The following is a 24,933-nucleotide window of genomic DNA, read 5'->3' on the forward strand; positions in this document are numbered from 1 at the left end:
AAGGTCACCGCTCATCTGTGGCAAGGTGCAGGATTAAGTGAAAACTTTGAGTAAATAGAATACAAATCCGGCACACTTGAAGTCTGTGCAATTATTTCTTTACTGAGAAAGCAAGCTTTTGGTCGCTAGACCTTCATCAGGCAGAGTGCATAGTCCAACAAACAGTGCTGAGTTAATACATCTTAATTAGTCTTAATTAGGAGCACCTGTAGTCAGTGCTGCAGCCACTCTGTGTCAGTAGAGCATCATGGGAAATGTAGTGAAAATAGTCATGAAACATATACAAAAAAGAACAAGTCCATGCTGTGTACACATCAGGCTCCCGCCATATTAAGATGTATTAACTCAGCACTGTTTGTTGGACTATGCACTCTGCCTGATGAAGGTCTTGCAACCGAAAGCTTGCTTTCAAAAATAAGGAAATTTCAAAGTGACCCCAAACTTTTGAACAGTAGTGTATGATGTCTGTCCATCCATCCATAGCCGCTTATCCTGTATTACAGGGTCATGGGTAAGCTGGAGCCTATCCCAGCTGACTACGGGTGAAAGGCGGGGTACACCCTGGACATGTCGCCAGGTCATCGCAGGGCTGACACAGAGACAAACAACCATTCACACTCACATTCACGGTGAATTTAGAGCCACCAATTAACCTAACCTGCATGTCTTTGGATTGTGGGGGAAACTGGAGCACCCAGACAACATGCAAACTCCACACAGAAAGGCTCTTGTCGGCCGCTGGGCTTGAACCCAGGACCTTCTTGCTGTGAAGTGACAGTGCTAACCACTACACCACTATGCCACCCTTCCTTTATTATTATTATTATTGTTGTTGTTGATGGTATCATTTTTTGTTGTTGTTGTTATTATTATTATTATATCATACATCCTTGATGACATAATACACATTACATTTTGATGAACGCTATGAAGCATCCATCCATCTATTATCTGTAGTCACTTATCTTGTTCTACAGGGTCGCAGGCAAGCTGGAGCCTATCCCAGTTGACTATGGGTGAGAGACGGGGTACACCCTGGACAAGTCACCAGGTCATCGCAGGGCTGACACAGAGACACAAACAACCATTCACACTCACGTTCACACCTATAGTCACCAATTAGCCTAACCTGCATGCCTTTGGACTGTGGGGGAAACCGGAGCACCCCCACGCGGAAACAGGGAGAACATGCAAACTCCACACAGAAAGGCCCTCGTTGGCCACTGGGCTCAAACCCAGGACCTTCTTGCTGTGAGGCGACAGTGCTAACCACTATACCACCCTGCCGCCCCCACGATGTCTAAATGGGAGCAAAATGTTGTTAAGACCATACATTTGTTATAAAATACAATGAGTGAACTCTAAATTTCATCGTCGCCGTAGCTCGAGGTTAAGTATCCTTTCCAAGATCAGGCACAGGGTCCATGACCTTGCAGCCTTTCACTAAGGATTTTGTTTTGAGTGCTGATCAGTTTGCGATACTGATCCACACTGCTTGGACCCTCCACAGGTTGCGTCCTGCGACCATTCACACCAATGGACAATTTAAATTAATCTATCCACGTTCACTGGATATGAGCAATCGCATGCTCTGATTGGCTACTCTACTACTAGGCTATCAGTTCATATACCGTGAGTAGAGAAAAACAAAAAGATGGAGCACTTTGCTGAAGCAACCAAAGACGAAATAAAAATTCGACTTGAAAACAACCCCCCCAAAAAAAACCACAAAAAGGCAACCAAATATGGAATGAAAGTATTTGATAGTAAGAAGGTGTTTTTTTCAATAATTATTATTATTATAGCATTTTCCACAAATTACTCCTGTCATTTTTGCCAGTTTATTTACATTCTAAGTAGAAAAGATTTTGTCAGACGTTTTGTATAAAGTTTTTATTTATTGAATTTGCAAAAAAGGGCAGCACGGTGGTGTAGTGGTTAGCACTGTCGCCTCACAGCAAGAAGGTCCTGGGTTCGAGCCCAGTGGCTGGCGAGGGCCTTTCTGTGTGGAGTTTGCATGTTCTCCCCGTGTCCCCGTGGGTTTCCTCCGGGTGCTCCGGTTTCCCCCACAGTCCAAATACATGCAGGTTAGGTTAACTGGTGGCTCTAAATTGACCGTAGGTGTGAATGTGAGTGTGAATGGTTGTTTGTCTCTGTGTATCAGCCCTGCAATGACCTGGCGACTTGTCCAGGTGTACCCCGCCTCTCGCCCATAGTCAGCTGGGATAGGCTCCAGCTTGCCTGCAACCCTGTAGAACAGGATAAGCGGCTACAGATAATGGATGGATGGATAGATGAATTTGCAAAAAATAAAAATGCTCTGTTTCTCAAAATCCAGTGAATGTGGATTTTCAACTCAATATACACACCTCGTCTGCTATCAGCTCATTTACAATTTGATTTCATGGAATAATTGTTAAGTAGCCAGGTAACCTAACTGCATGTCTTTGGACTGTGGGGGAAACCCACACGGACACAGGGAGAACATGCAAACTCCACACAGAAAGGCCCCTGTTGGCTAATGGGCTTGAACCCAGAACCTGTGAAGCAACAGTGCTAACCACTACACCACTATGCTGCCCTGACTCTAAATTTAAAAAGGGTGTAAAATTAGGTCAGCTAAATGAGAAATAATTTGGTATTAAGTTGTTTTGGTGAGTAAGGGAATGCTTCAGTAGGAGACTGTCTTCTTTTCTTCTTTTTCTGGACTTTATTTTCCCATTTAACCTTATCCTGATATTAAAAATAGGTATTTATTGAGTTAAAATAGTCCCCCTCCTGACTGAATTTCAGAAGATGAAATATTATTGAAAGTTTTTTGATAAGACAAAACATTTAGGCTATTAAATTTATTCAAATATAGAAAACATCCAGATAGTTTACACACACAAATGATAATTGATTTGATTGATTCATTCATTCAGACAGACAGCTGAATCAGCTTATTATTAATTAGATGACGTGAGCTTGAACCTGCAGCACAGTGGGCCTTCAGGACACTTCAGGAGCGGAAAATACAGAGCTCGTATTCGTTCATAAATGAATCCTCTAGAAATAACTCGTTCACAAACCACTTACCACGACTCTGAGGAATCGACTTACAGAGTCGCTGATTCAGACACACTTTAATCGCTGTAACCAACAGAAGAGCAGCTGAAGTTTCAGTTTCCAGAGAGTTCATTTTAGTGGGACAGATCTGAAGGTGCGCAGTGTGTAGCCTCATTGGGACTGTCTCAGAAATCGTAAATAACTGGAATAAAGCTTTGTATTCGTATATAAAACATAAGGGAATGGACTCTTGTAAACCAGAGCTGATTGTGCTCACAGGTGTGTGAAAAGGATTAACCTGCTACTTTACTCACAGCTGTTTGTGAAGCCTTGATTTTTTTGCTCTTGCTGTGGTCATTTTACATATGATCACATATACATATTACCGTACATACGTCCATCCTTGTAATTTTTATAAGTTTTTTTTTCTTTCTTCAGGGTTTGGTCCATTCCGACAGTACTTGGTGAATCCAAGTTGGGAAGCAGTTAAGGTTGTTTATCAATTTTATGTTTACACTTGGGGTGAAACAGTGATGATTATGGTAGCAAATTATTAGATATGGTGATATTGGTAGAACATGCCTATTTTTTGAAGACATGTTAAGCAGATTGCTCTTAACCTTGAGTAATTTAGATAAACAGTGTAGCAATAGGGGCGGCACGGTGGTGAAGTGGTTAGCGCTGTCACCTCACAGCAAGAAGGTCCTGGGTTCAAGCCCAGCAGCCGACAAGGGCCTTTTTGTGTGGAGTTTGCATGTTCTCCCCGTGTCCGTGTGGGTTTCCTCCGGGTGCTCCGGTTTCCCCCACAGTCCAAAGACATGCAGGTTAGGTTAACTGGTGACTCTAAATTGACCGTAGGTGTGAATGTGAGTATGAATGGTTGTCCGTGTCTATGTGTCAGCCCTGTGATGACTTGGAGACTTGTCCAGGGTGTACCCCACCTCTCGCCCATAGTTAGCTGGGATAGGCTCCAGCTTGCCTGCAACCCTATAGGACAGGATAAGCGGCTACAGATAATGGATGGATAGTGTAGAAATAGCATATTCAGTGATTAAAATGTTGACAACAGGGAGTGTCACATACATCTGGTTGCTTAAGCACATGCAAATGCTGTAAATGTATATAATAATAATAATAATAACAGCAGAGTGACCATACAGTGATGCATAGAATGTGTGCTCTATAATTTCTTCGGCTGGTTGTTTCGTAACCGATGATGCTTTTCACATTTCAGAGTCTACAAAATCAGTAAAATGAATTTAAAATATATCCAAAAGATAATGGGTCACAATTAACAAGGTAGTAGTCTCCATGGTAAGGCTAAATAATAAATGTATTTCTCATAGGATTTGAAGAGAATGGGCCTTGGGGACAACATTGAGATTCACATTGTACAGATTCCTGTGTGTTACTCAAAAGCTCAACAGACTATTGCTGAAATATGGCACAATCTGAAACCAAAGGTATGGACACTGCTGTGATACACTGCAAAATAATATTACTTACATTTCTGGCATGTTGTTCGCCCCAAATGCACCATCTTCTGGTTGTTATGGGAAATATACTGCAATACTAAGTCTCCTACATGAGGTTACAATAGTAAACGAGTCAATCTTGCTCATGTGAATCCGTCCACAGTGCCCAAATGTCAATTTTGGAATTGCAAAGCTCAAAAAAAAAAAATTGAGTTAATAAAATTTAATGAAGCTGGTGGGGTAATATCAGTAGTGAGCTCAGGTTACTGTCTGTGTGGAGTTTTATATGTTCTTTCCATGTTCACATGAGCTTCTTTTGGATTCTCATGTTTCTTGCCACCTTACTGGTAGGTGGATTGGCTATGCTAAATTGCCCCATATGTGAGTGTGTGTGCGCATGGTGCCCTGTGATGGACTGGTGTCCCATCCAGGGTGCCTTCCAACTTCACTTCCAGCTTTACTGTGATGGGCTCTGGATCTACCTCTAAAATAAAGGTGTTACTGAAGATGAATGGAAATTTTGGTATAGAATTACATTTGTAGATTGGTTACTGTTTTTCTGAATTCCTTCCTCAATAGAGATGTGATCTGCCAAATGCTGTTGAGTCCTTGGCAAATAGCACGTTTGTGCACAAAACTGTACATTGTACCCTGAGGGTTCTATCATCTGAAATAAACAAACAGCAGTGCATCCTTTCAAAGTTGTTCTACTATGTGTAAACTTTTTGAAGTTACATTGTTAAAAATATCTTCAATATCCTAGTGCATTTCAGACGATTAGATTAGATTAGATTAGATTAGATTAGATTAGATTAGATTAATAGATAAAACTTTATTGATCCCTTTGGGAGGGTTCCCTCAGGGAAATTAAGATTCCAGCAGCATCATTACAGATAAACAGAGAAAAGAAATAGAGAAAACTTCTAGATAAGTTAAAATAAATTAAGTATTTACATATACAAATTTAAAAAGAATAAGATATGGGGAAGGGGGGAGGGGGGAAGTAGGTGGGGGGAAAAGGGGGGGAGAAGGGGGGTGGCGGCAGGAGAGATATTGCACTTTATATTGCACATTATATTGCACATTATATTGCACATTGTCTGGTATTGCTTATTGTTAGGCTAGGCTACTGCTCCTTCCCATCCTCTGTCCTCCTGTTACCCCTCCTCCCCCCAGAGAGTTGTACAGTCTGATGGCATGAGGAACAAAGGAGTTTTTAAGTCTGTTCGTCCTGCACTTGGGAAGGAGCATTCTGTCACTGAACAGGCTCCTCTGGTTGCTGATGACTGTGTGCAGAGGGTGACTGGCATCGTCTATGATGTTCAATAGTTTGTCCATAGATCTCTTCTCTGCCACCGTCACCAGAGAGTCCAGCTTCATGCCGACCACAGAGCCGGCCCGCCTGATCAGTTTGTCCAGCCTGGATGTGTCCTTCTTGGATGTGCTGCCCCCCCCAGCACACCACGGTGTAAAACAGGACACTGGTGACCACAGACTGATAGAACATCCAAAGGAGTTTCCTGCAGATGTTAAAGGACCGCAGCCTCCTAAGGAAGCATAACCTGTTCTGTCTCTTCCTGTATAAGTGTTTGTTTGGTGCTGCAAGTCCAGTCCAGCTTGCTGTCCAGCCACAGCCCGAGGTACTTGTAGGAATCCACAGCCTCCACCTCGACTCCCTCGATCAGAACTGGCTGTGACCTTGGTCTGGACCTCCTAAAGTCAATGACCAGCTCCTTGGTCTTCGAGGTGTTGAGCTGCAGATGGTTCCTGTTGCACCACACAGCAAAGTCCCTCACCAGGCTCCTATACTCCTCCTCTCTGTCGTCACTGATACACCCAGCGATGGCTGTGTCATCGGCAAACTTCTGAATGTGACACAGCTCTGAGTTGTAGCAGAAGTCCGTGGTGTACAGGGTGAAGAGAAGAGGGGCCAGCACTGTGCCCTGGGGTGCTCCGGTGCTGCTAATCACAGTGTCAGACATGATGTCCTTCAGCCTGATGTACTGCGGCCTGCCAGTGAGGTAGCTGGAGATCCAGGTGACCAGGCAGGGGTCCACTTGCATCCTGTTCAGTTTGTCCTGAAGCAATAGGGGCTGGATGGTGTTGAAGGCACTCGAAGTCCAAGAAGAGGATCCTCACTGTGCCATTTCCCTTATTCAGATGCGAGTGGGCTTGGTGTAGCAGGTAGAGGATGGCATCTTCCACACCGACACCTGCCCGGTACGCAAACTGCAGACAGTCCTGGGCATGTTGTACCTGGGGTCTGAGGAGGCTGAGGAAGAGCCGCTCCAACATCTTCATCAGATGTGAAGTGAGTGCCACCGGTCGGAAGTCGTTCAGCTCTCTGGGCCGATTCTTTTTGGGAAGTGGAACGATACATGATGTCTTCCAGAGGATGGGCACTCTCCCCAGCTGCAGGTTAAGCTTGAAGATGCGTTGGAGTGGTTCACCCAGTTCAGCAGCGCAGGTCTTCAGTAGTCGGGGACACAACTTGTCCGGGCCTGCTGCTTTCCTGGGGTGAAGCTTCCTCAGTTGACCTCTGACCTGGTCTGCAGTAATGCATGGAGGAGTCTGTGTTGAGGTGGGGGAGGAGGGGGCTGCTGTGATGACTGGGGGGAGGTGTGTTGAGGGAAGAAGGAGAGATGGCTGCAGTGAGGGAGAGGGTGGGGAGGACGTGGGCTGGTTGAACCGATTGAAAAAGTCATTCAACTCATTCACCCTCTCCACTGTCCCCTCAACGACTCTGGTCTTTGTATTGTGGCCTGTGATGGTTTTCACACCTTCCCAGACCTCCCTCATGCTGTTCTCCTTCAGCTTCTGCTCCACCTTTCTCCTGTAGCTGTCCTTAGCTTCTCTCACACAGCGTTTTACCTCCTGCTGTGCTGCTTTCATTGCCTCCCTATCCCTGCTCCTGAAGGCATCTTTCTTCCTGTTGAGGACAGTTTTGACTTCTTGTGTTACCCATGTCTTGTTATTAGGGTAACACTGTACAGTCTTAGCAGGGGAGACCACGTCTGCACAGAAGTTAAGGTAATCCGTCAGACAGTGTGTCAGCCCCTCTATGTCCTCACAGTGTGGACTAAGCAGCACATCCCAGTCCGTGATGTCATAACAGTCCCTGAGGGCATCTTCCATTTCGGGGGACAACCTCCTGATAGAGCTAGTTGTTGCAGGCTGCCTTTGAACCAGGGGGGTGTACTTTGGCTGTAGAAGAACCAGGTTGTGGTCAGACTTCCCTGGTGGGGGGAGGGTTGTGACTCTGTATGCATCCCTCACATTAGCATACAGCAAGTCAATTGTCCTGTTGGACAATCCACAGCCTGGTAAAAAGCAGCCAAAGTAGAGTCCAAAGTAGCGTGATTAAAGTCCCCAGAAATTATCATAAATGCCTCAGGGTGCTGTGTCTGCAGCCTTGCTGTGACAGAGTGAATCCTCTCACATTCAGCGGCTGTGTCTGCCCTCGGAGGGATGTAAACACAGATGGTGATCACGTGACTGAACTCCCTCGGCAGATAATATGGCCGCAGGCTAACGGCTAGCAGCTCTAAGTCCGGGCAACATAAAACTGTCTTTACGGAGATATGTCCCGGGTTACACCAGCGGTTGTTAACATAAATGATGAGTCCCCCACCTTTGCTTTTCCCGCATGTGTTAGTGTCTCTGTCGGCTCTCACAGCAGTGAATCCCTGCAGGTCCACATTAGCATCTGGTACAAAGTGTGTTAGCCATGTCTCCGTAAAGATAAATGTGGCAGCGGGGGCGTGGTCAAGCGCCGGTCTGTGACAGGAGGGCGGAGTCAGGGAAGGTAAGTGGCAGAATCACTACACCTGACTGCAATTAACCTGTTTGTGTGTGTCTTCCCAGTGACCACGCCCTATTTAGGGAGGGAGAGTAGAGAGCAGGTGAGCTCTTCCTGAACCAGACGCTGTGTGTGTCTGAAAAGTGCATACCTAAGTGTTATGCTGAAAAGTGTGGCAATAAAAGGTTCTGTCAAACCTGATCTCTGTCCTGCCGTCCTCTGTGCTCCACCCACGAACACTGAACCGTTACAGTGGTGCCGAAACCCGGGACCTGGAGCACAGCAGCCTAACAGCCCCATGGAGTCCTCCCCGTTCGCTGAACTGGTCCACGCCCTCGCCACGGCCCAGCAAAGCCAGCACCAGGCGCTACTCGCCCTCCGAAAGGAGCAAGAACAGCGGTTCGAGGCCCTGGTGTTGGCCCAACAAGAAGATCGAGAGGCGTTCCGGCACCTCCTCATGTCGGCGGGGTCCACCAGCGCTCCTACCGCGGGACCGTCTCCCCTCGCCGTCACCAAGATGGGCCCGCAGGACGACCCCGAGGCGTTCATCACGCTCTTCGAGCAAGTCGCCGAAGCCTCGGGGTGGCCGATGGAGCAGCGCGTGGCGCGCCTCCTCCCCCTGCTAACGGGAGAGGCACAGCTGGCCACGCTACAGCTCCCCGCCGACCGCCAGCTGGCCTACGCAGACCTCCGCCGGGCCGTCCTCCAGCGCGTGGGGCGCACCCCAGAACAGCAGTGCCAGCGCTTCTGCGCATTGCGCTTGGAGGAAGTCGGCCGGCCGTTCACGTTTGGCCAGTAGCTCCGGGACTGCTGGCGGTGGCTGAGGGCCGACAACCGCGACGCCGAGGGAATCATCGACCAGGTGGTGCTGGAACAGTTCATCGCTCGCTTGCCAGCAGGAACTGCGGAGTGGGTCCAGTGCCACCGCCCGGCGTCGCTGGATCAGGCAGTCGAGCTGGCGGAGGACCATTTGGCAGCTGTCCCAGTGGCAGGACAGGAGATGGCATCTTCTCTTCTCTCCTCCTCTCTCTCTCTCTCTCTCTCTCTCCCCCTCCTCCTGTGTCCCGTCCTCGCCCCATTCCCCCACCGCGGAGGCGGGGGCCGGCACCACCCCGGCCGGCCCGCCGCACCCGCGGTGCCCTCCCGTTTCTCCCTTCGGTGTCTGTCTCTCCCCCCCCCTCAGGTGAGTGAGCCCTAGATCACCGGTGCAGAGGGAAAGCCCGGGCCGGTTTGCTGGCTCTGCGGGGACCCGGGCCATTTTCAACAGCAGTGCACGGCGATGGAGGTGGGCGCGGTGGTTCGGATCCCCGACGCGCCAGAGGCCGCCCTCGATCGGGCCGGAGCGTATCGCATACCGGTGAGTATCCAAGGGGATACATATCAGGCGTTGGTGGATTCTGGCTGTAATCAGACCTCAATTCACCAAAGCCTGGAAGTGCTTCGACAGCACATTGATATCTGAGCTCCGTATCAATGCACTGCCGAAGTGCGCAGAAGGTGTTAGTACGCCTGTCATTACAGTGCGGACTTTCCATAGCATAGAAAATCGCTACGTTTCAATTTGTGTAACTGAATTTGTTTCATATCACTGGTCATATAAACCTATGTAAACAGGAAAAACACGGAAGAATTTGGTCGCATCTAACTACAGCCCCAAAAAATACCATTGGCCATACTGAGCCTAGCTACATTGCTAACAGGCGTGACAGTGCATCTGACTGCGTCTGACTGACTGGGAGGTCGCGCAAAGCTCGAAGAGGTACGGAGCAGCTCGTCTCAATTCAGATAAGAGCATATTTCATTATGGAAGTACGGTGGACTGTTCCTTTAAACTCTGGAAGGAGAAGGTCCCCGTGGCGTTGGTGTCGGTGGTTCCGGAGAAGGCGGAGCTGGGGCCAGAGGTTCAAAAAGGGGCATTGACATCACGTACGCCTCCGGTCCCCTGTGGAGACCACCTCTCCCCGACCCAGCTCACGGAGGTCGCCCAGTTGCAGGCCGAGTTTTCGGATGTGTTCTCGCCCCTGCCCAGTAGCACTAACCTCATAGAGCACCACATAGAGACTCCCCCGGGGGTAGTAGTGCGTAGCCGCCCTTACAGACTACCCGTACACACAAAAAAAGGTGGTTCGGGAAGAACTTGAGACCATGCTCGAAATGGGCATCGTTGAGGAGTCCCACAGTGACTGGAGCAGCCCGGTGGTCTTGGTACCCAAGGCCGACGGGTCGGTCCGGTTCTGTGTGGACTACAGAAAAGTCAACGCGGTGTCTAAATTCGACGCGTACCCAATGCCTCGTATTGATGAGTTGCTCAATCGACTCGGCACTGCTCGCTTTTATTCGACGCTGGATTCGACGAAGGGATATTGTCAGATCCCCTTGACTCCACTATCCCGAGAAAAAACGGCCTTTTCCACACCGTCTGGTTTACACCAATTCGTCACCCTTCCGTTTGGGCTGTTTGTGGCGCCCGCTACGTTTCAGCAGCTGATGGACAGAGTCCTCCGCCCTCACGCCACTTATGCGGCCGCTTATCTAGATGATATCATCGTCTATAGTAATGACTGGCAGCGGCACCTCGAACACCTGAGGGCCGTCCTTAGGTCACTGAGGCGAGCGGGGCTCACAGCCAACCCAAAGAAGTGTGCGATTGGGCGGGTGGAAGTACGGTATCTGGGCTTCCACTTGGGCAACGGGCAGGTGCGTCCCCAAATTAATAAGATGGCAGCAATTGCAGCCTGCCCGAGGCCCAAGACCAAAAAGGGGGTGAGACAGTTCCTGGGGCTGGCTGGCTATTACCGTAGGTTTATACCTAATTATTCGAACGTCACCAGCCCGCTGACTGATCTCACTAAAAAGGGGGCACCAGATCCAGTCCAGTGGACGGAGCAATGCCAGCGGGCTTTTTCAGAGGTAAAGGCTGCACTGTGTGGGGGGCCACTTTTACACTCCCCTGACTTTTCTCTCCCCTTTGTGTTGCAGACCGATGCGTCGGACAGAGGGCTGGGGGCGATTTTGTCCCAGGAGGTGGAGGGGGAGGACCGCCCCGTCCTGTACATCAGCAGGAAGCTGTCAGTGTGTGAGGGGCGCTACAGCATGATAGAGAAAGAGTGTCTGGCGATCAAGTGGGCGGTCCTCGCCCTCCGTTACTACCTGCTGGGGTGCCCTTTCACCCTCTGTTCGGACCACGTGCCCCTCCAGTGGCTCCATCGCATGAAAGGTACCAACGCGCGGATCACCCGTTGGTATCTGGCACTCCAACCCTTCAATTTTAAGGTGGTCCACAGGCCGGGGGCGCAGATGGTCGTGGCGGACTTCCTCTCCCGTCAAGGGGGGGGGGGGGGGGGAGTCGGCTGCAGGCCGGATGGCCGCCCGGCCTGAGTCGGGCGGTGGGGGTATGTGGCAGCGAGGGCGTGGTCAAGCGCCGGTCTGTGACAGGAGGGCGGAGTCAGGGAAGGTAAGTGGCAGAATCACTACACCTGACTGCAATTAACCTGTTTGTGTGTGTCTTCCCAGTGACCGCGCCCTATTTAGGGAGGGAGAGCAGAGAGCACTTCCTGAACCAGACGCTGAGTGTGTGTGTCTGAAAAGTGCATACCTAAGTGTTATGCTGAAAAGTGTGTCAATAAAAGGTTCTGTCAAACCTGATCTCTGTCCTGCCGTCCTCTGTGCTCCACCCACGAACACTGAACCGTTACAATAAATAAGCTGCTCTCCCGGTAAATCCATTGGTTGTTCAGAGCGGATAGCTCATCAACTTTATTCGTATAAGTTAATTTTTTTTGTAATTTAATTCAAAATGGTAAACTTTCATATTCTATATTCATTTCACATAAAGTGACTTAATTTTGATGATTTATGGCCTATAGCTCATGAAAATCAGAAATCCAGTCTCTCAAATGATTAGAATATTTCCTAAGATCAATCAAAAAAGAATTTACAATACAGAAATATCCAACTTCTGAAAAGTATGTTCATTTATACACTCAATACTTGATTGGGGCTCCTTTATCATGAATTATTGCATCAATGTGGCGTGGCATGGAGGTGATCAGCCTGTGGCACTGCTGAGGTGTTATTGAAGCCCAGGTTGCTTTGATAGCAGCCTTTAGCTTATCTGTATCTTTGGGTCGGGTGTTTCTGACATTGCCTCTGGTCCAGGAGGGACATGATATTAGGAATGTGACAGTTCTAGCCCCTTTCCTGAAGACGCCTGTGCGTGGTGGCTGTTGATGCACTGATACCAGCCTCAGTTCACTCCTTGTGAAGCTCTTCCAAGTTCTTGAATTAACTTTTGACAATCCTCCCAAGGCTGCAGTCATCCCTGTTGCTTGTGCACCTTTTCCAGCCAGTCTTTTCAGCAATGACCTTCTGTGGCTTATCCTCCTTGTGGAGGGCATCGATGATCATTTTCTGGACAACTGTCAAGTCAGCAGTCTTCCCCATGATTGTGGTTGTGTGTACTGAACTAGACCGAGAGAAACACAGTATTTAAATAGTTTTACTCAAACTCAAAATGAAATATTCTAATATTTGAGGTGTTTTTTTAATTTAAATTGACACAGGTTGATGTATTAAAAAAATGAATAGTACCCTGTGGAGCTAGAATAACCCCTAGGTACTTGAATCACATGCTGCATTGCCCGCTGCCTCATGCCTGTGAAGGAGAATGAGCTGGAAAAACGCAGCATGCACATGTCTACACTTGGGTACAGGAACGGCCGAAGTTTATCCTCATTATAATATTATAATGAGCGAGGTCGCAATAAACATGGCGGAACCAGCAGCCTCCAACACCGACATGAGCATTCGAGAACCTTCAAGCTCACAGGTGCAGTTAGATTTAAAGCTATAAAGTCCAGCTATAAAGTACAGTGCAATAATAGACAATAAATATTTGTCAGTGGGACAATGTTAATATTTACATGGTCTAGTCATTTATTTTAGACCCTGTAGATAGTCTCTAGAAGGCTGTCATTTCTGACTAATCTTAGTTTGCATGAAATTGAAAAGGACCTGAGACAATCAGACGTGAGACCCTAACCACTACATAGTCTGTAGCCAGGCTTGGCAGTGGCATGGACTTTCATAGATCTTCTTGCAACTTCAGTGGCAATGTCACAGTCTGATAGTGACAGAAGATGATGCAACAGTCTCAAATTACTTTAATAGTGTTTAATATTTTATCTTTTATTAAAAAGTTCAAGTTTTCATGATGTTTCTCAAAGTGCAAACACTTTTGTCACTCACCTGTCCAGCAGCATCTTGGCAAAGTTGGCATTAGATGCTGCATTTGTAACCCTTTTTGGCCCTCCATTGGGAAAGCTGTCCAGCAGTATTTACTCAGCTTGTCTGTTGTGTTTTTTCCCCCTCTTTTTTCTGGTGCGCTTTACCTCTGACAATGTCAGATACTTCCTTAAAATCATAACTTTTTTATCTCGATTTAGGAGTCTTCGTTCGATCTGGGCAATCCGCAGTCATGACCTCTGACCCGCACATGACCTTGTGACTTTTCTGAACTGGCTGCCGAGCGGTTTGTAAACAGACTAACACATGGTTAGGATGTCCTGCATTAGGAAATAAAGTGTATTGAAACAAGGTGATGCATACCAGCTATGGGGATGGTATTTACTTTAATTTTTTTTGCACTGTAGGTCATAATTCTCAAAATTAAAACAGAAAAATGTTTGAAACATTTTAGTTTACGTGTAAGGAGTCTCAAATATAAAATTTTTACTTTCTTAAATTACTGATGGAAAACACTGAACTTTTTCATGATATTCAATTGTTTGAGATGCACTAGTAGTATTAAATTTATCAAATATTTTTGATTATAAGTTAACCATAAAACAAATACGGTATAAGATTACATCTATTTCTACTCATTTCAAGTTTTAAAATTTGCAAAATGAGAGAGTTTTTCTTGTTTCTGTCAGGGTGCAGTCACTTACGGATGCAAGTGCAGGAGAGAGCGGGTGTGTCGCAAACTGTCAACAAATCCAAATCAGTAAGCTGAAGACGTAGTCAGGGACGGGCATGGGTTGGTCGATCAACTAACAGGATGTCAAAGGGCAGGTGAGGAAACAGAGTCAGGAAATAAACGTAAATGGAGTCAAAACATGAATAGTCAGGCAAGAAGTCAGAAGGCTGATCAGGTACAGAGACACAGAACAATACTTCGCAACGTGTGTTTGTGACTGCTGAGCTTATAACAGGAGACAGGTGCACTCGTTAGTATTCCGGAGACGAGGGGTGCTGTGGTGCTTGGGAGTTGTAGTCCGGAGTGGCCATGTTTGGAGGCTGCTCTGAACTCAGGTTTTCAGCACTGTTACTGACAGAACATATTCCGGGGTCTCCCCTCTATGCTTGTCTGCATACTGCTTATACTTATTGTTGACTAGTTCTAGTCTTTGGTGAACTTCCTCTCATACTTGCTCACTCATCTTAAACCAAGATTCCACTGCCAGGATTTGAGTGGGGAAGTCATCCCAGCAGAAGAGTGGTGGTTGATACCCAAGGATACATTGAAAAGGAGTTAACTGAGTAGCAGAATGTTTGAGAGTTCTGGGCATATCGTGACCAGTCTTTCTGGTTTCTCATACAGAAAATCCTGAGGAAGCAGCCTGCCTCCTGGTTGGTACATTCCACCTGGCTGTTGGATTGTGGGTGGTATTCAGAAGTTAAGCTCACCGATACCTCTAGCCTGTCCATGAACTTTGTCCATAACCTAGAGATGAAGGATACCATAATATCTGAAGACGTGATTAAGTATGTGTTCTCTGGTTTCAAATGCTGTGGGTAGATCGGGTAGAGGGAAGAGTTTGAGGACTATGGAGAATCAATCTATGACCACTAGGATGACTGTATTGCCTTGGGATTGACGTAGCTCGGTGATTAAATCTGGCTATACGTGACTAGGGTTGTTGAGGCACTGGGAGTGGACAGAGCTTTCTGGCAGGTGGAGCTCATGGTACCTTCACTTGGGCACAGGTGGAGCAGGATGAGACAAAGTGATTAATTTCAGAGATCACATTCTCCCACCAATACTTATTTTTGAGAAGTTGATAGGTTCGGTGAATACTGGGATGTCCTGTGGCCGGAGAGGAGTGGGCCCAAGTGATAAGTTTACCTCTGAATCGGGGTGGCACATACACGAGTCCAGGGGGACAGTTCTCAGGTGGATTGGGAGGTTGAGATTGCGCTGTTTTTTTAATCTATGTCCCAGGACATGGCTTGCACAAAACATTCAGGTGATAAGATAGCTGTGGGTTCTGGAGTGTGGTTTGAAGTGACATGGATTCTGGAGAGGGCGTCTGCTTTAGTGTTTCTAGAACCGGGGTGGTAGGAGATCATGAATCAGAATCGGGTAAAGAACTAAGGCCCATCTGGCTTAATGTGGGTACAGGCGTTTAGCTGTCTTCAAGTATTCTAGATTTTTGTGGTCTGTGATGATAGTGAATAGATGTGTGGCACCCTCTAACCAGTGCTGCCATTCATCTAGTGCCAGTTTAATGGCTAGGAGTTCTTGATTGCCAGTGTCATAGTTCTGCTCAGCTGGGGTGAGTTTCTTGGAGTAGAAAATGATGGGGTGTAATTTTGGTTGATCTACTAACTGCTGAGAAAGGACCCCTCCCACTCCGGTCTCTGAGGCATCAACCTCTACAACAAAAGGTTTAGTAGGGTCTGGATGCTGAATGATGGGGGCTGTTGTGAAGGCAGTCTTTAGCTGGTTGAAAGCTTCCTCAGCTGCTGGGTTCCACTGGAGGCATCATGGCCTCTTCTTTAGCAGGGTCATGAGAGGAGCAGCGATCGTGCTGAACCCGTGGATGAAGCAGCGATAAAAATGTGCAAACCCCAGGAAGCGTTGTAGTTCTTTTACAGTAGTGGGAGTTGGCCAAGATGTGATCGCCAAGACCTTACTCTGGTCCATGCTTACACCTTCTGCACTGATGATGTACCCAAGGAAATTTGCATTTCTCTGCTGTAACATGCAAGTGGGGGCGGCACGGTGGTGTAGTGGTTAGCGCTGTCGCCTCACAGCAAGAAGGTCCTGGGTTCGAGCCCCGGGGCCAGCGAGGGCCTTTCTGTGTGGAGTTTGCATGTTCTCCCCGTGTCCACGTGGGTTTCCTCCGGGTGCTCCGGTTTCCCCCACAGTCCAAAGACATGCAGGTTAGGTTAACTGGTGACTCTAAATTGACCGTAGGTGTGAATGTGAGTGTGAATGGTTGTCTGTGTCTATGTGTCAGCCCTGTGATGACCTGGCGACTTGTCCAGGGTGTACCCCGCCTTTCGCCCGTAGTCAGCTGGGATAGGCTCCAGCTTGCCTGCGACCCTGTAGAAGGATAAAGCGGCTAGAGATAATGAGATGAGATGAGAACATGCAAGTGGTTCTTCAATAGTCGGGCGAGTACTGACCTTACATGTTTGTGATGCGAATTTCTGTTGAGGGAGTAAATCGGGATGTCATCTATGTAAGCTATTACAAACCTCCCCAGCATGTCTCTGAGTACATCATTTATGAGGCACTGGAAGACACTCGGTGTGCAAGAAAGCCCATAAGGCATGACCAAATATTTAAAGTGCCCAGATGTAGTACTAAATGCAGTCTTCCACTCATCACCTTCTCGAATCCTGACTAGGTTGTAGGTGCTTTGAAGAACCAGCTTTGAGAAGATCGTAGCTGATCTGAGCTTTTCCAAAGCCGATGGCACCAGGGGAAGCAGATAGGGATATTCGACTGTGATTTGGTTCAAGCCTCGATTGTCTATGCAGGGACAAAGACCTCCCCTTTTCTTCTCCACAAAAAAGAAGCTGGCTGAAGCTGGAGATGTCAGTGACCTAATGTACTCCTGTTGCAAAGCCTCCTGTACATACTCTTCCATGGCAGTTTGTTCGGTTGCGAGGAGGAGTAGTGCCTGAAAGGAGGTTAATGGCACAGTCATAAGTTCGTAAGACATAGTCAGGGACAGGCACGGGTCGGCCGATCAACTAACAGGATGTCAAAGGACAGGCGAGGAAACTGAGTCGGAAAATAAACATAAACAGAGTCAAAACATGAGTAGTCAGGCAGGAAGTCAGAAGGCTTGGTATGATCAGGTACGGAGACACAGAACAATACTTCGCAACATGTGTTTGTGACTGCTGAGTGATTACTGGCAAATAGGAGACAGGTGCACTTGATAGTATTCTGGAAAAAGAAAAGGGGCGCTGTTGTGCTTGGGAGTTGTAGTCTGGAGCGGCCATGTTTGGAGGCTGCTCTGAACTCAGGTTTTCAGCGCTGTTACTGACAGTTTCTAGAAATAAATGGTTAACATTAATAAAATTATTTGACAGTTAAAAGCAAAACTATTTCAAGCTTGAAATTTAGTAAAAAAAAAAAATCTAAAATAGGATTAATATTCTTATATTTTTAATCATGTAATGGGAAATACTACATAAATGTGACTATATTGAAGATATAATGAAGATGTCATATTTAGTTGTTTAAAATGACATTTGGAAACAAGCATCTGTCTCTGACCATATCCAGTCTGTCTGGTGATCAGGTTGTTATCCATGTGGGCATAGCCTCAGGGACCAAATGCATTATTCTGGAACAGACAGGCAAGAACAGTGGCTATAAGGACCGAGATGTGTGTGGCATCTGTCCAGCTGATAACCGTTGTATTCAAGGAGGAGCAGAACACTTGGACTCCATTATAGACATGAGGTCACTCGTCAAGAGTTTGAAAGGGCTTGGATTAGATGTGATCTACTCTCGGGATGCTGGGAGGTTTGTGCTTTTATTGTGGAGTGCTTATAAATTGTACTATTGTAATTTATTCTTGTAATGTTCACATTGGGGTTCTGAAATTATTTTAGTCCAATGATGACTGAAGTGCAAATGTGTATTTCGTCTGTCTGCAGGTACCTGTGTGATTTTGTATACTACCTCTCCCTCTATCTTGGGCAGAGGAGAGCAGCATTCATCCACGTGCCTTCCTGTGGCAGTCTAGCAAGCCCAGAAAGACTGGTGCCACAGCTCCAGACCATTATCCAGGTCATGTTATGCCAGTTTGACACAGAAAACATATGAAGAATTAAATGGTGCTTAAATAGTCGAGTTAAAAAGCACCTGAATGTATTAATAAAGACACAATAAGAAAACGCTGACTTTCTGTCCCATTCACTTTTTTAATTCAAAATTTAAGAAAAAAAAGAAAATACATGAAAATTCTTCAGATACACATTAAGCCAATGTCATGTAAAAAGTATACCATCTGAACTAGAAGTGAGGAGAAAATAAAAATAAAGCGAGGAGGCCTCAGATACATAATTTACGAGAAGACGAGTACCAGCCGAGCTGTTTCACCAAATCAGTTTCTACCAATCAGTTCAATGACAGAGATTAGAGCTCTTTGCAAAAAAAAAAAAATTAAAAGCATTATTGATTGAAAATATCTCAGTACAGTAGAACAAGGCCCCTTTACATTTTATTTTATTTTACGTTTCTTTAAATCCGGAATGCCAAGCAAAAGAACAGTGCCTGGAAAATGATGTATATAAAACCTCAAGCTTATTATTGCAATTAAAATGCATCTATGCATCTTCTCTAAACCTGAGGTTTTGTATTCTGAGGAAATACAACAAAAATGAATGATACTTGGAAAAAAAATCAAAACAAAACAAACTCTCAGTCGATCTTCAGGTTTGCAAAGAACGGTCATTGCAAGAAGCGCTATATCTACTGTAAACGTTTCTCTTAAAAAAAAAATTCTAGTCATGTTAAATCTCTCTCATGACTACCCGTAATCTACTGGACATCACTGTCCTATTTGTGTCTGTGTTTCTGTAGTAGATTTGTTACCTACAGTTAACTAGGGACCTTGGCAGCATTCAACAAAAACTGACATTCACTTTGGAACAAGCCAACCCTTTTGTCCATTTCATTACAGAAAAAAAAATCAACAAATAAATATCACTGATCTATAGTAATTTTTTTCTCAATATAAAGACATCAAAATCTACATCACTACATCTACATGTGATACACTCCCATCCATATACATATGCAACAACACAAGTACAAGGCCTTTCAAAGAATGGTGATTTGGATTATGTCTTGTCCCACGCTGAACGCCATTGAATTTTTTTTTTCTCCATACCATAATTTTCTAGCAATCTGATCTCCCAACCAGGTCTCCCCATCACTGGCCACATTTTTAGCCCTGAAATTCCTCTTATAGAAGACTACCACAAATAGAGACTGAAAGAACATTAAGTGCTATGAAGCAGAACTTTCAGGGTTTACGGAGCGCAAAGTTGTTGTTTTTTTGTGTGTGTGCGCGCTTCAAAGTCCTTTACCAAGTGTGAAACATACGTTGACGGTCTAACACCAGTAAAGCATGTTTGGAAAACCATTCTGCTGAGACCGAGCACCTGTCCAAAGCTCCGAATAGCCAGTTGAAATGGAGAGGCCTTAAAACAGACAGAGGAGCAGCATACTGGGAGCAGCATTACAAAAGAGAGACACAATAACTGAGACACTTCTGTCTTTCTTTATCTGTAGAAAAGGAGATGGGATAGATGACTATGTGAAATGTTTGGAGCAAACAGAAGAAAGAAAGATTTCAACCCAATCAGGACAGCATTTAGTCTTCAGAAGGCCAAATGCTTAAATACCCAATTTCCCAAAAGCACATACTATGGTGCTTATTTTACGGTTTAGAAAATATTTAAACAATGATTCAAGAATGAGTTTCTTACAAGCAGAAGGTGTAATGTACATCTTTGAATCTCTCACAGAGGGACATGTTATAGTGTAATCACTGTAGGCTGAGATCGTGATAAAGCTAAACGTGTTTTTAATGGAAACTGGCTCAAGACCATTTCATGTTTGGCTGCTCTGTGGGTGTTAAGAGTTAGTAGAAAAGTGAAGGAATGATGCAGTGGTACTTTTACAGCTGAAAGTGAGGCAGGTCTCATCAGTGCTAATACAGCCAGTTGGAAAGAGCCAAATCACGTTTTTTTTTTTTAAATGAGGAATGCAGACTAAAAATCACATCAGTATGTCTGCTCCAGGATGTTAGAGATAGAGTACGGACGAATGGCACTACAGTACCTGCTCTCTGTCAGTGCCAAAGCTCAGAGAGTTAAACAGAATGAGATGATATTTATAGCACAAGAGCCACAAATTGTGACTGTTTCATGCCTAGATCATGAAATATAAGGTTGGCCAAATAAATAAATAAAATCAATGCAAAATAGTGGTTTTGCTGGCTTAAGATTAAATATAAGTTTTTTTCCCCCCTTAATTGTACTTGCTTTGGAAATTCAACAGTTTGCGTTTAGGCAGGAAATCAATCACAGCAGTATTTGAATAAAACCATGAACGCCAAACCCTCAAAGCCAGCTGCATGAGCTGAGGATTCCTGGTTGTGGAAATCACGTGACTGAGTGGAGAGAGGACGGCTAAAGCTGTGCAACTCCGTCCCAAATATTATATGCCATGTCCTATTTATCCTTCTGATATAAACACATGAGGCGTTTACACTCACACGTAAAAACATTTTCATCAGGATACAAAGAATTTTGGAAATATGCAATGGCATTGATTTTTTAATATCATTTCCCCAAGCCCAGAATTGTAAGGATTAGTTTGATTCCTACATTCTTTTGTAGTATATTGTGTTTCTTTTCTTTTAGCAGAAATGATAATGAAAGAGCTTGGGCATTTATGATGTGGGATGCAATTTGGGATGGTTGTCACAGGCTCGCAATAAGCTGCACAGCCCTCCTTTCTCCAGTCCTCGGACAGCATGTGGTTTGTGATGCTGATGAGGTTTTTCGTCTAGAGACTGAGGTTTGTCTCCTACAGACATATGAGAAAATAGTGAGATTTTTCTTTTTATGCACACACATATATATATATATATATATATATATATATATATATATATATATATATATATATATATATAAAATTAAAAAAAAGAGTGAGGTAGATAAATGCTTCAAGGAAATGGAAAAAAAGTCCCCCAGTCATGACATCATGGAAAATACAAATAAAAACATATACATTGGGCCATTTATACAGTGATTTAAACTTGTATCACAAAGAAAAATAAAACAGAATAAATAACCCTACAGAAGAGGAGAACAGACTTCCTGATGAAGGGACAAATCACACATGGGTGACATTTCTCAAAATACCAAGCAAAATCCATTAAAAAAAAAAGAGAGAAGTGTTTTTAAAAGCAAAAATGAACCTCTTTCATTCTCACTGAAATGACAAGACCACTGCACTGGAGTTCAATCCAATCCTGTCTGTATTTGGTTTCCAGATGTTTCATCAGCGAAGCCTTCGTTGAGTGCGTGTGACTGCCTCAGCCTACAGCAGTGTGTTGTTTTAGAGTGCAGGCGAGTGGTTGGGGTTTATAAGGCAAACTAAGATAACCCAAGTAGCCCTGTCAAATGCTAAGCAGTTATATAGATGGGGTGATAGAGATATTTAAAAAAAAAAGAAAAGAAAGATGAGTCTGGACTTAAGAATGAGGCACTGGGGGAGGCAGAAAAACGATTGTACAATACTCATACGAGAAGCAGAGCAGCGAGAGAGAGAGAGACACATTACACCAAAGACAAAGCAATGGATTAGAAGGAGAAGCTGGGATGAGGATGTGTGGACAGAACAAAATCTTAACTCTGACCTGAGATTCAGTTGCACCTCGGGGGCAGGACTTGGTGCAGTGCTAGACAACTGGTACAAGGGTGCCAAAACTACTCACACAGACCAAGGGCATTTTTAAAAACCTACACAAACACAGTAATAATAATAATAATAATAATAATAATAATACATTACAAACAGAAGGCAATGGATTGTATGTGGCAATCTAGACAACCTCTCAGCAGAAGGGGAACAATCTGTTTATTAAATATAATTTTTTCTTCTTTTTTTCTTCTTTTTTTGTTTTTCTTTCATTTTTGCTAGAAGAGTATAAAGCATAAGAAAATGGACTGTAGTGGAGATAATAAAATATTAAACCTGAAGGATTTCTTTATATATATATTTATATATTTATATATATAACATCCTTGAAGAAAAAAAGGATAAAATAGCAGCTTCTTTCTGTACAGACAAAGAACATCAGAGCCGTAAAAAAGTTATCAAAAGTGAGAAACCAATGATGTGTGTAAATGATCTGATGGTCTAACATACAACTGTAAGACCTTCGTAGAGTTGGCGGATTTCTATAGAGACAAATAACTAGTTGAACAAAATACCTGCTGTGTACAATGCCTCAAAGTCTTTGCAAACAAGTGTCAAAACTGGTGATCCTCTCAGCCCAGACTGTTTGCTTCATATTTGAGACAATCCTGTGTGCCTCTTATCCGGCTCAACATTTCGAGCATGTACTTTGTCGTTGTTTGCCGTCAGACTGTTTTTATGTCATTTGAAACAACACATCGAGGCTGTGCATCTCTCAGATGCTGGAGTGGACACGGTCATGTCACAGTTGGACAATCAGAGCTATGCCAGAGTGGAGAGCAGACCAAAAAAAAAAAAAAAAGCAATGAGGCCAGTGTAAGAGCTATATTTTCTTGACTGCAATACTTTCTTGTCCAACCAAAATTTGGGAAGTAAAGAGGGAACATAAACATGCTGGTTAATAAATATGAAAGACGAAGTATTGATTTGGCAAAAAGAATTTGGCAGTTTCAAAAAATCCCCATCTATCTTTTTTTTACTAAAAAAGATGGAGCAAAGGACAACATGACCAACCAGGCAACAGTTCTGACATGAGAACAAGCGATTCTAGCAGAGATGCTCACTACTCTACCTTAAAAAAGAAATGTGACCATAAAGAGAGCAGGTGAGGGAGAGATGTGCAGCATGGCAGAGAGGAATAAGTATGCGTGTTTTCATACTGCAAAAACCCACATACACCTCTTGGCGCACACACATACACACACACACACACACACACAAGCCCTTTGAAAAGTGCTCAGATGTTGGGCTTGTTGGCTGATACGCAAAATTTCTTTTTAAATACAATTCTCTGGCTGAGAATATGCTTCTACCTCTTTAAACTTCCTCTAGGAAATTAAAAAGCAACAAAATATGATACAAAAGACATTTCTGCTGCAGCTCCCCAGTGTGATGGTTTTGCGAGTCATTTTAAATATTGCCAGAGCATTATGCAGCCTTTCTGTGTCCCACACATCAATCTTCCACTGGGATGAAAAAAGAAACCCCATAAAATAATCATAACCATCATAAAAATAAGTAAGCAATGTACTGATTTACAGTAGGACATTGTCTATTATTGTCTATCTGGGTATCGACTCCATCTTTGCTCCTTGAGTTTGTCTCTCTGACTGAGGAAAAAAGTACATGTGACCACAAACATGGGTGAGGGAAATTATGGGATACCGTGTGCATTGCGGGGGCAATTCAGCAGGCCGACGGCTGTGGAAGCGGAAGCGCTCGCTCGTTTTTCCGGCCGCCGTTCATGTGTGCATACGGCTGTGTGTTGTCGAAGTGTGAGTCCAAGGCTGGGGATGCTGTAGAGGAAGAGGGCGAGGTGGAGGGCGTAGGGACCGGGGTGCAGGCCATAGGGGCAGAGGGCAAAGTAGCAGTCTCTGTGAGCCCCTGAGAGGAGGGTGGAGTCAGGGTGGAGGCAGGGTCCAGCGGGATGTTCTCCATGTTCTCTACCTCCACGTCGAGCTCTTCAGTGTCAGGTGGCTTGTTCTCATCGCTGTAGAAGAAGCTGACATCGCGGAAGGATGGCTCCAGCTCCTCCTTGATGCTGCTGATGATCTCCAGGAAGGAGGGCCGCATCTTGGGGTTGTACTGCCAGCACATGCGCATCAGCTCGAATCTGTCAAACATGCACACAAAACCACATACGATCACTGAATAGATTCTACATAGTGGTGTCATCAGTCAACTGTACAAATATTACCATGCAGAATTATGTGTCAAGTCAAGTTTATTTGTATAGCATTTTTAACAACAGACATTGTCGCAAAGAAGCTTTACAGAAAATTAAAGACTTTAAACATGAGCTAATTTTATCCCTAATTTATCCCCAGTGAGCAAGCTTGTGGTGACGGTGGCAAGGAAAAACTCCCTCAGACGACATGAGGAAGAAACCTTGAGAGGAACCAGACTCTAAAGGGAACCCATCCCCATTTGGGTGATAACAGCCAGCATGATTATAAATAACTGTGTCCTATATAGTCACAACTGTGTAACCAGGAAATTCATTAAAGTTTTAGCATGAAGTTGATTTTGTTGAAGTTATCAACTGTTCATTGATGGAGACTTGAGTGCAAAACTGTTCATGACAACTGCAGTCCGAAAGTTATCATGGCAACTGTAGTCCACAGCCATCATAGCAAAACTATAAGTGTCCAGAGCCAACTTCTAAATGTGACTTTCGACTTTCTGTATGGGGCCGTCCTCCACAGGAGTGATGTGATGAGACCAAAGCCAGAAGTAGGGTATCAAGATGGATCAGGCAGGTCCGAGGAGTAGAAGAGGTCAGCACCACTGGTGTCTCAGCATTGACATGTAACGTGTGTGATGTTATAATCAAAATGTACTGTTTAATCTTATAACATGAATCC

At 45.0% G+C, this 24,933-nt stretch overlaps 2 protein-coding genes across 3 annotated transcripts in view; one reads left to right on the forward strand and one right to left on the reverse strand.

Moving 5' to 3' along the window:
- The first annotated feature begins 3,290 nt into the window (after positions 1-3,290).
- Positions 3,291-18,394, forward strand: pgpep1l (pyroglutamyl-peptidase I like). Its single transcript, XM_060922971.1, has 5 exons — positions 3,291-3,327; positions 3,487-3,539; positions 4,395-4,511; positions 17,865-18,091; positions 18,226-18,394. Exons 1-5 carry the CDS (start codon positions 3,291-3,293, stop codon positions 18,392-18,394), a joined length of 603 nt encoding a protein of 200 aa, XP_060778954.1.
- Positions 18,395-22,422: 4,028 nt separating this feature from the next.
- The window catches only part of igf1ra (insulin-like growth factor 1a receptor), a 247,952-nt gene continuing 245,441 nt past the window's right edge, over positions 22,423-24,933 (reverse strand). For both annotated transcript variants that reach the window (XM_060923920.1, XM_060923919.1), the window contains exon 21: positions 22,423-24,182. In XM_060923920.1, coding sequence (XP_060779903.1) covers positions 23,756-24,182 — 427 coding nt within the window. In that variant the 3' untranslated portion in view covers positions 22,423-23,755. The remainder of the gene's footprint in view (positions 24,183-24,933) is intronic.

The sequence above is a fragment of the Neoarius graeffei genome, chromosome 6 (genome assembly GCF_027579695.1).
Source record: "Neoarius graeffei isolate fNeoGra1 chromosome 6, fNeoGra1.pri, whole genome shotgun sequence".
In the NCBI taxonomy this organism is placed as follows: domain Eukaryota; kingdom Metazoa; phylum Chordata; class Actinopteri; order Siluriformes; family Ariidae; genus Neoarius; species Neoarius graeffei.